General features: G+C 36.1%; 2 protein-coding genes across 3 annotated transcripts in view; one reads left to right on the plus strand and one right to left on the minus strand.

Annotated features, from left to right (window-relative positions):
- The window catches only part of FGF7 (fibroblast growth factor 7), a 62,945-nt gene extending 61,349 nt beyond the window's left edge, over nt 1-1,596 (minus strand). Inside the window, exons 1-2 of one of the 2 annotated variants that reach the window (XM_029237207.1) lie at nt 1,416-1,596; nt 264-818 (exon numbers count right to left, since the gene is read on the minus strand). In XM_029237207.1, coding sequence (XP_029093040.1) covers nt 264-549 — 286 coding nt within the window. In that variant the 5' untranslated portion in view covers nt 550-818; nt 1,416-1,596. The remainder of the gene's footprint in view (nt 1-263; nt 819-1,415) is intronic. The other variant, XM_029237208.1, reaches the window with a different exon arrangement.
- Nucleotides 1-12,126, plus strand: part of FAM227B (family with sequence similarity 227 member B) — a 288,612-nt gene that overhangs the window by 168,904 nt on the left and 107,582 nt on the right. The gene's annotated exons all lie outside the window — the stretch shown is intronic.

Consider the following 12,126-nt stretch of genomic DNA (forward strand, 5'->3'; position numbering starts at 1 on the left):
GAGCATTTTGAGCTTAGGACATGGAGAATATATTTTCAAATTGGCTTGAGTGATCAGCTCCAACTATAGTATTAGTAGATTTGCCCTACTCCAGGAGATAGTTTTAGGAACATAGTTTAACTATCCCGATTTAGAGCCAATAGAAAGTTATATTTAATTTTTTTTTCAAAAAAAAGGAAACGGAGAAAACATGTCACTTGAAAATTGATCCTTTCACAGATTAAGGTTCATAAGCTGTGCTGTAAATAAAAAACATTACTTACTGTAATTATTCTTCATCTCTTGGGTCCCTTTGACTTTGCCTCGTTTATCAATCCTCAGATACCACTGTGTTCGACAGAAGAGTCTTCTCACTCTTATATCCCCTCCTTCCATGTAATCATAACTTCTTGTATGTCGCTCAGGGCTGGAACAGTTCACATTTGTAGCCATTTGCTCTGGAGTCATGTCATTGCAAGCTAAAGATATAGTGCCCACTAGACAGATAATGTGGAAGCATGATCTGTAGAGCAAACTTGGCAGGATCCATGTCAGTATCCATTTGTGCATTATAGTATAGTGCCCCGGGTGTTCATGAATAACATAATGAAAATTAAATCTTGAGTTGGTTGTTGTTCCTAGGTCATTGACCTCGTCCTATCTGTGAACTGTAGATTGATTTAAGAAAGAGTAGTTGCACTCTCCAAGTTGTTAGCCTTATCCTTTTAGTTCCTGATAACAATATAGAATTCCTCCTTAAATAGCTCTCTGTCAGTATATCCTCATAAAAACAGGTTGTAATAAGCTCAGTTGCTGCGTTGCTGTTTGCTACTTGACTTCTGTTTGCAATGAGAAATTAAGAATGGGGAGGGAGGAGAGAGAGGAAGATGAAAAATTATATGTATAAATTTCAGTGTGTAAATACTATTATAACATACTGTGTAATTCATACTGTGAAGGTACATTTAAGACAGCTTTCACAGAGGATGTCAATGTCTTTACCACTCTGTATGTAGATTTACAAAAGTTATGCATTAGTAGAGACAAATCAGAATATGATTGTACCATTCATTCCAGTTCGTACGTGGTAAGAAATATCCTGCAATTAGAGCTGTTGATTTAAATTAAGTTCTAAAATTACTATTAACAAAATATAAATGCTTTTCCCTAGGTTTCTTTATTATATTCTTTTACATCTGTGGTTTGTCAGTTATTTTCTCCTGAGCTGCCCACATTTCTCAAGTTAAATGTCAGGATTGCTCTGGAGAATTTCAACCTTATCTTTATGTAAGTTCTACAGCAGAATTACTATAGATAATCTCACAGCTCAAAAATCTGGTAACTTTACTTTTCCCCTCAGTACTAAAACCAGAAAAAGAGATAAACTACTAACAAATATTCAGCATTATTTTTAAAGACAAATAACAGTCACTTACTTGTTCTGTTGATAACAGCTGGATACACAAGAATTCCATGTCTGTTGTCTGCCCTGTGCAACTTGAGCCTCTCTACTGTAGCTACAAACTATTTCTCAGCTGAGAAATTCTCCAGCAGAATCATAATTGTTTCCATAAATCAACAGGCAAGAGGATTTTCTCTGTGTATATGAGCGCGTGTGAGCTTGTGTGTGTGTGTGTGGAGCCTTTTATTCAGGGCTTTTCGATAAATACCTTTGCTGACCTCATTGGAAGCAATTAAAACTTAACCAGTGAGCTGTTAGTTGAATACAACAGCGAGAATAAAGGAGGCTTGTATAGTATTCATTCAATGGTCATGAGAGGGAGCTATGAACATGGTTTATGCTCAGACCTACAACTGGGTACCTACTTTGTAGAAACAAATCTCTGACTCTGAAGCAGTTAGAAAGGGAAAGGGAATTTTTTTAGATTGTCTTATAACATAGACGTTGTATATAAGTTGAAAATATTCCTTGGAACATGTATGTAAAAGGGATTTTTTTAACTTAAAATCTTTTACATAGCTTTATGATGCATGCATTTCTACTATTACTCCTTTGTGTTCAGAATGTTAGAATGAAACTACTAATGTGTATTAATTCACATCTTACTGTCTTCAGGAACTATATAGCTGAGTTAAGGGTATATCTCTTCATACAGAGATATTTCTGCATTGCATATGAGTATAATTTTATATCTTATGTTACTAGACTGAAAGTAAGAATAACAACATTCTTATTTGAGTTGGGCCACTAATTACCAGTATGGCCTGGGCAAGTCACCTGACGTTTCTGAATCTCAGCTGCTACATTTGTAAAATTAGTCTAGATGATTCTATCGTGCCTTGTAGTTTTAAAATTCTGTGACTTGTTACCTAAACTAACTACTAAGATAAGGAAGAGGATACATACTTTTAAAATTATTATTCTTAAAACTTAAAAAAAATTATATGGTTTTATATTGGTTATCAATGTTTGACTCTTGCCCTTAATAAGAACATTAATGCAATAAATAAATGTTAATTTAGGGATGGAATTTTAAGAGGTATAGCTCATGTAAATAAGAGAATGCTACTTTGCTTTCCAACATGAGTTATTCTCCCCTTTATTTCCTGTTCTAACGTGTATATAGTAGCGTTCTAGTGTTTTATTAGATATTTGCTGCAAAATAATTGCATTGTTAATCTAAAACAATAATTAGGAATACATATTAAAATTCTCTTTCCCATATTAATACCCCCAACACACACATACACACACACACACACACACACACACACACACACACACACAAACACTGCACTTGAAATGCACGACTTTACCACCAGGTGGTGCATGTAGACCAAATAGGAAAACAAAATTAAGTACGTTCAGTTGTATTATAATTTATGTGATTTCCCTTTGTGTCTGTGCTTTTGGAGAACAGAATCAATAGCACAGCATAGTTTAAACATATTCAGTTATTCTTTAGGCACCAAATATGACATTTCTAAGTTTATTAGAGCAGAAGAGGATGGCCCTTCCTTAATTGCCTTTGTTGAAAGCTAGATAGCTACAAAATATTCCATCATGTATTTCTCTAAAAAGGGGGGAAAAGAAAGAAAAGAAAAAAAAAAGGAAGTATGATGCTACTGTGATCTGAATCATACCTCCATTAGTTTTGTAGGCAACAATACTGAGCAGGGTCAGAACTCCTAGGACTTGGATATTTCTTCTAAAGAAATGAAAATTATTAACAGTTCACATGTAAAGATATTCAAGAGCTCCTAAATTCATCTGTTCCAAATTGACCCTACAGATTTTATACTAAGAAATCAATAGAACAGAGGTCAAAAATTGCTAATTAAATATTCAAGACTTAAATTTAAAAATGGATTGTCTTAAAAGGACTGAGAAAATATTTGAAGAGAATATAGTTGAAGACTTTCCTAACATGGGAGAGGAAATAGTAAATCAAGTCCAGGAAGCACTGAGAGTCCCATTCAGGATAAATCCAAGGAGAAACAAACCAAGACACATATTAATCAAACTATCAAAAATTAAATACAAAGAAAAAATATTAAAAGCATCAAGGGAAAAACAACAAATAACATACAAGGGAATCCCCATAAGGTTAACAGCTGATCTTACAGCAGAAACTCTGCAAGCCAGAAGGGACTGGCAGGACATATTTAAAGTGATGAAGGAGAAAAACCTACAACCAAGATTACTCTACCCAGCAAGGATCTCATTCAGATTCAAGGGAGAAATTAAAACCTGTACAGAAAAGCAAAAGCTAAGAGAATTCAGCATCACCAAACCAGCTCTACAACAAATGCTGAAGGAACTTCTCTAGGCAGGAAACACACGAGAAAGAAAAGACCTACAATAACAAACCCCAAACAATTAAGAAAATGGTATTAGGAACATACATAGTGATAACTACCTTAAATGTAAATGGATTAAATGCTGCAACCAAAAGTCATAGACTGGCTGAATGGATACAAAAACAAGACCTGTATATATGCTGTCTACAAGAGACCCACTTCAGACCTAGACACACATACAGACTGAAAGTGAGGGATGGAAAAAGATATTCCATGCAAATGGAAATCAAACGAAAGCTGGAGTAGCAATTCTCATATCAGACAAAATAGACTTTAAAACAAATACTATTATAAGAGACAAAGAAGGACACAACATAATGATCAAGGGATCAATCCAAAATAAGATATAACAATTGTAAACATTTTTGCAGCCAACATAGGAGCATCTCAATACATAAGGCAAATACTAACAGCCATAAAAGGGGAAATCGACAGTAACACATTCATAGTAGGGGACTTTAACACCCCACTTTCACCAATGCACAGATCATCCAAAATGAAAATAAATAAGGAAACACAGGCTTTAAATGATACATTAAACAAGATGGACTTAATTGATATTTATAGGACATTCCATCCAAAAACAACAGAATACACTTTCTTCTCAAGTGCTCATGGAACATTCTCCAGTATAGATCATATCTTGGGTCACAAATCAAGCCTTGGTAAATTTAAGAAAATTGAAATCATATCAAGTATCATTTCCAACCACAATGCTATAAGACTAGATATCAATTACAGGGAAAAATCTGTAAAAAATACAAACACATGGAGGCTAAACAATACACTACTTAATAACCAAGCGATCACTGAAGAAATCAAACAGGAAATCAAAAAATACCTAGAAACAAATGATGATGAAAACATGACGACCCAAAACCTATGGGATGCAGAAAAAGCAGTTCTAAGAGGGAAGTTTATACCAATACAATCCTGCCTTAAGAAGCAAGAAACATCTCAAATAAACAACCTAACCTTACACCTAAAGCAATCAGAGAAAGAAGAACAAAAACACCCCAAAGTTAGCAGAAGGAAAGAAATCATAAAGATCAGATCAGAAATAAATGAAAAAGAAATGAAGAAAACGATAGCAAAGATCAATAAAACTAAAAGCTGGTTCTTTGAGAAGATAAACAAAATTGATAAACCATTAGCCAGACTCATCAAGAAAAAAAGGGAGAAGACTCAAATCAATAGAGTTAGAAATGAAAAAGGAGAAGTAACAACTGACACTGCAGAAATACAAAGGATCTTGAGAGATTACTACAAGCAACTCTATGCCAATAAAATGGACTACCTGGAAGAAATGGACAAATTCTTAGAAATGCACAACCTGCCAAGACTGAATCAGGAAGAAATAGAAAATATGAACAGACCAATCACAAGCACTGAAATTGAAAGTGTGATTAAAAATCTTCCAACAAACAAAAACCCAGGACTAGAGGGCTTCACAGGCGAATTCTATCAAACATTTAGAGAAGAGCTAACACCTGTCCTTCTCAAACTCTTCCAATATATAGCAGAGGGAGGAACACTCCCAAACTCATTCTATGAGGCCACCATCACTCTGATACCAAAACCAGACAAAGATGTCACAAAGAAAGAAAACTACAGGCCAATATCACTGGTGAACATAGATGCAAAAATCCTCAACAAAATACTAGCAAACAGAATCCAACAGCACATTAAAAGGATCATACTCCATGATCAAGTGGAGTTTATTCCAGGAATGCAAGGATTCTTCAATATACGCAAATCAATCAATGTGATACACCATATTAACAAATTGAAAGAGAAAAACCATATGATCATCTCAATAGATGCAGAGAAAGCTTTCAACAAAATTCAACACCCATTTATGATAAAAACCCTCCAGAAAGTAGGCATAGAGGGAACTTACCTCAACATAATAAAGGCCATATATGACAAACCCACAGCCAACATCGTCCTCAATGGTGAAAAACTGAAAGCATTTCCACTAAGATCAGGAACAAGACAAGGTTGCCCACTCTCACCACTCTTATTCAACATAGTTTTGGAAGTTTCAGCCACAGCAATCAGAGAAGAAAAAGGAATCCAAATCAGAAAAGAAGAAGTAAAGCTGTCACTGTTTGCAGATGACATGATACTATACATAGAGAATCCTAAAGATGCTACCAGAAAACTACTAGAGCTAATCAATGAATTTGGTTAAGTAGCAGGATACAAAATTAATGCACAGAAATCTCTTGCATTCCTATACACTAATGATGAAAAATCTGAAAGTGAAATTAAGAAAACACTCCCATTTACCACTGCAACAAAAAGAGTAAAATATCTAGGAATAGACCCACCTAAGGAGACAAAAGACTTGTATGCAGAAAATTATAAGACACTGATGAAAGAAATTAAAGATGATAGAAACGGATGGAGAGGTCTACCATGTTCTTGAATTGGAAGAATCAACATTGTGAAAATGACTCTACTACCCAAAGCAATCTACAGATTCAATGCAATCCCTATCAAACTACCAATGGCACTTTTCACAGAACTAGAATGAAAAATTTCACAGTTTGTATGGAAACACAAGAGACCCCGAATAGCCAAAGCAATCTTGAGAAAGAAAAACAGAGCTGGAGGAATCAGGCTGCCTGACTTCAGACTATACTACAAAGCTACAGTAATCAAGACAGTATGGTACTGGCACAAAAACAGAAAGATAGATCAATGGAACAGGATAGAAAGCCCAGAGATAAACCCACGCACATATGGACACCTTATCTTTGATAAAGGTGGCAAGAATACACAGTGGAGAAAAGACAGTCTCTTCAGTAAGTGGTGCTGGGAAAACTGGACAGCTACATGTAAAGGAATGAAATTAGAACACTCCCTAACACCATACACAAAAATAAGCTCAAAATGGATCAAAGACCTAAATGTAAGGCCAGACACTATCCCTTAGAGGAAAACATAGGCAGAACACTGTATGACATAAATCACAGGAAGATCCTTTTTGACCCACCTCCTAGAGAAATGGAAATAAAAACAAGAATAAACGAATGGGACCTAATGAAACTTAAAAGGTTTTGCACAGCAAAGGAAACCGTAATAAACAAGACCAAAAGACAACCCTCAGAATGGGAGGAAATATTTGCAAATGAAGCAACTGACAAAGGATTAATCTCCAAAATTTACAAGCAGCTCATGTAGCTCAATATCAAAAAAACCAAACAACCCAATCCAAAAATGGGCAGAAGGCCTAAATAGACATTTCTGCCGAGAAGATATACAGTTTGCCAACAAACACATGAAAGGATGCTCAACATCATTAATCATTAGAGAAATGCAAATCAAAACTACAATGAGATATCATCTCACACCAGTCAGAATGGCCATCATCAAAAAAATCTCCAAACAATAAATGCTGGAGAGGGTGTGGAGAAAAGGGAACGCTCTTGCACTGTTGGTGGGAATGTAGATTGATAGAGCCACTATGGAGAACAGTATGGAGTTTCCTTTAAAAACTAAAAATAGAACTACCATACGACCCAGCAATCCCACTACTGGGCATATACCCTGAGAAAACCATAATTCAAAAAGCGTCATGTACCACAATGTTCATTGCAGCTCTGTTTACAATAGCCAGGACATGGACACAACCTAAGTGTCCATCAACAGATGAATAGATAAAGAAGATGTGGCACACGTATTCAATGGAATATTACTCAGCCATAAAAAGAAACGAAATTGAGTTATTTGTAGTGAGGCAGATGGACCTAGAGGCTGTCAAACAGACTGAAGTAAGTCAGAAAGAGGAAAACAAATACCATATGCTAACGCATATTTATGGAATCTAAAAAACAACAACACAAAATGGTTCTGAAGAACCTAGGGGCAAGATAGGAATAAAGATGCAGACGTAGGGAAGGGACTAGAGGACATGGGGAGGAGGAAGGGTAAGCTGGGACAAAGTGAGAGAGTGGCATGGACATATATACACTACCAAATGTAAAATAGATAGCTAGTGGGAAGCAGCCGCATAGCACAGGGAGATCAGCTCAGTGCTTTGTGTCCACCTAGAGGGGTTGGATAGGGAGAGTGGGAGGGAGACACAAGAGGGAGGAGATATGGGGATACATGTATATGTAAAGGTGATTCACTTTGTTATACAGCAGGAAGTAACACCATTTTAAAGTAATTGTACTCCAATAAAGATGTTAAAAAAATAAAATTAAAATTAAAAAAAGAGAAGTCCACAGTCTAATTAGGGAAAGAAAACATGAAAAGTAAATCACAATAAATTTATAATTCAAGGCAATAATAGAAAGATTATCAAAAGCCTGCACAAAGTGATCTCTTCAAAGAATTAGGGAATAACTGTTAGGACAGTTTAGAGAAGTACAGCTGGTAAGTAGGCTGGGAAGAGAATATTCTAGTTCATGCAATATTACAAGTGCAAGTAATGAGATACATGAACAGAGTAAAATTTTTACTAAAGAGAATAATTTAAGAAAGAGGTTGGGGAGAGTCTAGAAGGAATGCAGGCAAGAGAATGGAGGGTTCAAATCTTTCAGGACCATAAATAACAAGCCAGATCATCTCACCTCAACTGGGAAACAGTTAGGAGCTATGAAGTATTTTGGAAGTGGATAGTAATAGGTTCATTTATCTTGTGATGGTATAAAGAATGGTTTGGGGAGCAGAATACTAGCATGGAGACAAATCAAGAAGCTATTACAGTGTGCAATGATAACTTCCAGAATCAACAGATTGGCAGTGGGAAGAGAAAGAAAAGCTGTTTTGAAGCCAGTAATTTCATTTACTAAGAAAGAAGAAGAAAAAGGGGGAGTCAAAGATGATCCTAAGGCTCTTTTGAGTTGAGAGATGATAGAGCTCTTTAGATGCCAGCTTTGGAAAGCCATTTTAGAGGAAATTATGAATACAGTTTTAAAAAAATATTCAGTCATACCTATGCCTATAGTTTACACATAAAGTCTGGAGTTTAAGAGAAAAAAAAAACAAAAAACTGTGCTAAATTCCCTGAAAAGAAGTGAAACATAAAAGTGCCTTTGAGAGGCATCCCAGAGAAGGTAGAGTCCATAGAACAGGCAGCATAGAGAAAAGTCTATTTGGGAAGCCAAGCTCTACATTTCTGGTAACTCCACAGCACACAGCAGAAGCAGCAAAGCTCCAAAGAGTAAAGCCTGCCCATGTGTCTAAACAGACTGGCTCATAAGCCACCCTCATAAAGATTTCCCATGTTTTAAAAGAAATCTGGAAGAGCAGAGAACTCAGACCTGAAGGAACTGTGTGAGCAGAGTCAGTGAACACCCAGAAGTAACCAGAGTAGACAAATGACTCAACAACCAGAAGCCCTTGGCTTGGCCCTGAATAAGACCCTTGAATTCTATCTCATCTTGAAGCAGAAGAGGGGAACCCAAGAATAATTGACATAAGTTTTCCACTAACTGGGGGTGGGAGGTAAGGGGGGTTGAAATTCTCAAAGTTGAAGCTAGGTTGATTTATAAACGTAAAGTTACATGTTATCCTTTGCATATTTGAGATTGTGGTCCAAGATTTATTTCCACTACATTCCCACCACTATCACCACACTATGGATTTATCTTCATCTTTTCTTCTGTCAGTCCCATTTCATAAATTCAGTCTCAACTTTGAATCATGCCATACAACCAACATTTCTCATTTCCTTGATTCATTCACTTAACAAATATTTATCAAATACCTACTGGGTGCCAGATGTTGTCTTGGACTTTTGGAGATACAATGGTGAGTATTCTAGAAGTGGTCTTTTCATTTAAAGAGTATGCATCCCAGTGGAAGAACATAAACGCACGGATCTTTGGCATGTGTGTGTGGCAGAGGCAGGGTGGGTGTGGATGGGATACAAAGAAGGTATTCAAGAAGATAGGAGGCAGAGAGGTAAATGGGTAGAGGGACCTACTTTAAGTAAGAAAGGCCCACCTGAGAAGGTAAATTTTGAGATGCCTGGAACAAGACTGACCTTGCTGTGTTCCAAGAACTGAAAGAAGGCCAATATTAATGAAGTACGTGAGCAATGGGAAAAGGAGTGAGAGATTAGTGAAAGTGGAAAAGTAGACAGGAGCCAGATCATAAAGAACTTCGAAGGTCATGGTAATAGGAGTTTGGGTTTATTCTAAGTGTAATAGGAAGCTGGAGTACAGGCGTGTCTACTTATAGACCTTATAGACCTGGTCGAAGACAATAGTTTAAACTCTGGAGTAAAATCCTGAAAGTAATTGAGCAAGCCTGGGGTTCCTATAAATCTTCATTTATGCAAACTTTGTGCTTACTTTTGTGCCCTAACATTTAAAAACTAACTGTACATAAGATACAGAGTTTGAGTCATACGCTCAAAATTGTGGTGTGCCTGTGACTCAACTATATAAATATCTCAGTTTACAAATGTATCTAGACTCTTTGTGTCTCTGAGTCTATAAAAATTTGTTTTATTTCATTTTATGTTTATAAAAAGTTATCTAAAATGCTAATCTAGAATTCAAGCTCTTGAAATTACGTTTTTAACTTACTAAACAACTTTGGACCTGGAGCAAGATCTCGAGAGTCACTAGCTCTTCTTTTTTCTGTATAATGAAGTTACATTATATAATTTACTCTTGATTGCCTTGACACCCTTTAAATTAATGCTTAACTTTAGCAAAGACTCAGTCTCCTTGATTCAGGGCAATACATTAGTGCCTGTTTTTGACAGCCTAGTGCCACTCTAACAGTTGGAAATTGTTATAATGGCTATGGAGAGAGTTTTGCTTCACCCCTAGGAAAACACTATAAAAAACAACAAATACTCTATGCAGTCAGGGTTATTACATTCTTTGCTTTAAATTGTCATTCTTTGGTTCCATATTTATTGCCTACATAGCAAAATGAGGAGTAAAACTAGCAATTTTTTTAATGTCATGGATGTCAGTGTGTTAATTACAAAATTGTTTTAATTTTTCATTCATTAGCTTTAAAACCATGACTTTTCAGCACTAGATAAAACTTTTCAAAAGTGGAAGAAGGAGGTAGAATAGAGATAATTATGGTAGTAAAGAAGAAGAGAGTTATGGAGTCCAACATCCTTAGTATAAAGATACATTCACAGAAAGCCAGGCATCTGGTAAAATATAGGTCCATGTAAAACTGGCAGCTAACAAAATATCTCATGCATAGGAGAAAGGAGGTTCATACTTCTCCCTGGCTTTCTTTTCAAACTGAACCTTCTTGCTATCTTTAAATATTACTCATATTTTCCCTTCAATTGTATTTAATATTAACTCAGTTATAATGAGTTCTCCCGCTAATCAATTCTAAAAATTATCAATTCTACCACCACAATTTCTTCAACACCTGTTTCTTCCTATCGGTTGTTACCTTCACATCCTAAGTCAAGTAATTATTATCTTTCATGTCAGTTCTATCCTAACCCATCTCCTTTCATCTCTTCTCTCCAACCTCCAATCCATTTTATGTGCTGCTATCAAGTTAATCTTCCTAAAGCATGGTTGTAGTCATGTTATTTTTCTGCTCAAAAGTATTCAGTAACACCTCCATTTTTCCTGAATAAAATTCTAGTCTTCTTTTTCTAACATGGGAACTTCTGTTCCAACATCCTCTGTGATGATCAACACTTCCAGAACACCTGTCTCACTAGATTTAGGGTAACGGGAGATTCACCTGCTCCTCACGTCTCTTGGTAGGGAAGGGAACTAACAGAGAAGAAATCCTCCTCACAAATTGTCTCTCTGCTTCTCCCTCTCCCTACTTTCTCTGCCTCCACTCTCCTCTCTTTCTTTCTTCTCTCTTATATCTTCAGTCTGGTGAGGAACCCAAGAGTCATGTAAGCAATTATCAGATATTTCCTTTGAAATTTTACATATTGAGTTTTCAATGATGCAATAAAATCTTTGTCCCTTGATGAACTCAGCTACTTGCTTCAAATCAACATTTACGGTGTATTTAGGTAGTACGCAATATGGTAGAGATATACTGTTCGGTAAGATAAGCAAGGTCCCTGACTTCATGGAGCTTAAATCATGGAGGAGGGGACAGATTATGAACATATAAAAGAATTCTGATTATATTGCAGGAGGAAATAAATAGGTACTATGGTAACAAATAACTTGAAGGAGAAGGGAGGAGAAGGGATGGTTTAAATCTGGTCGCAAAAGACCTTTCTGAGGAGGTGACATTTAAGCTGAGATCTGAAGGATAAGAAGAAATCAGAAGTGGAAGTAATGTATTCCAGGCAAAGGTAACAGGGAAAACAAAGGCTCTGAGGTGAAAATGAGGTGTGTTCCAGAAACT

The sequence above is a fragment of the Monodon monoceros genome, unplaced genomic scaffold (genome assembly GCF_005190385.1).
Source record: "Monodon monoceros isolate NGI ecotype Baffin Bay Population unplaced genomic scaffold, NGI_Narwhal_1 Super_Scaffold_21, whole genome shotgun sequence".
Classification (NCBI taxonomy): domain Eukaryota; kingdom Metazoa; phylum Chordata; class Mammalia; order Artiodactyla; family Monodontidae; genus Monodon; species Monodon monoceros.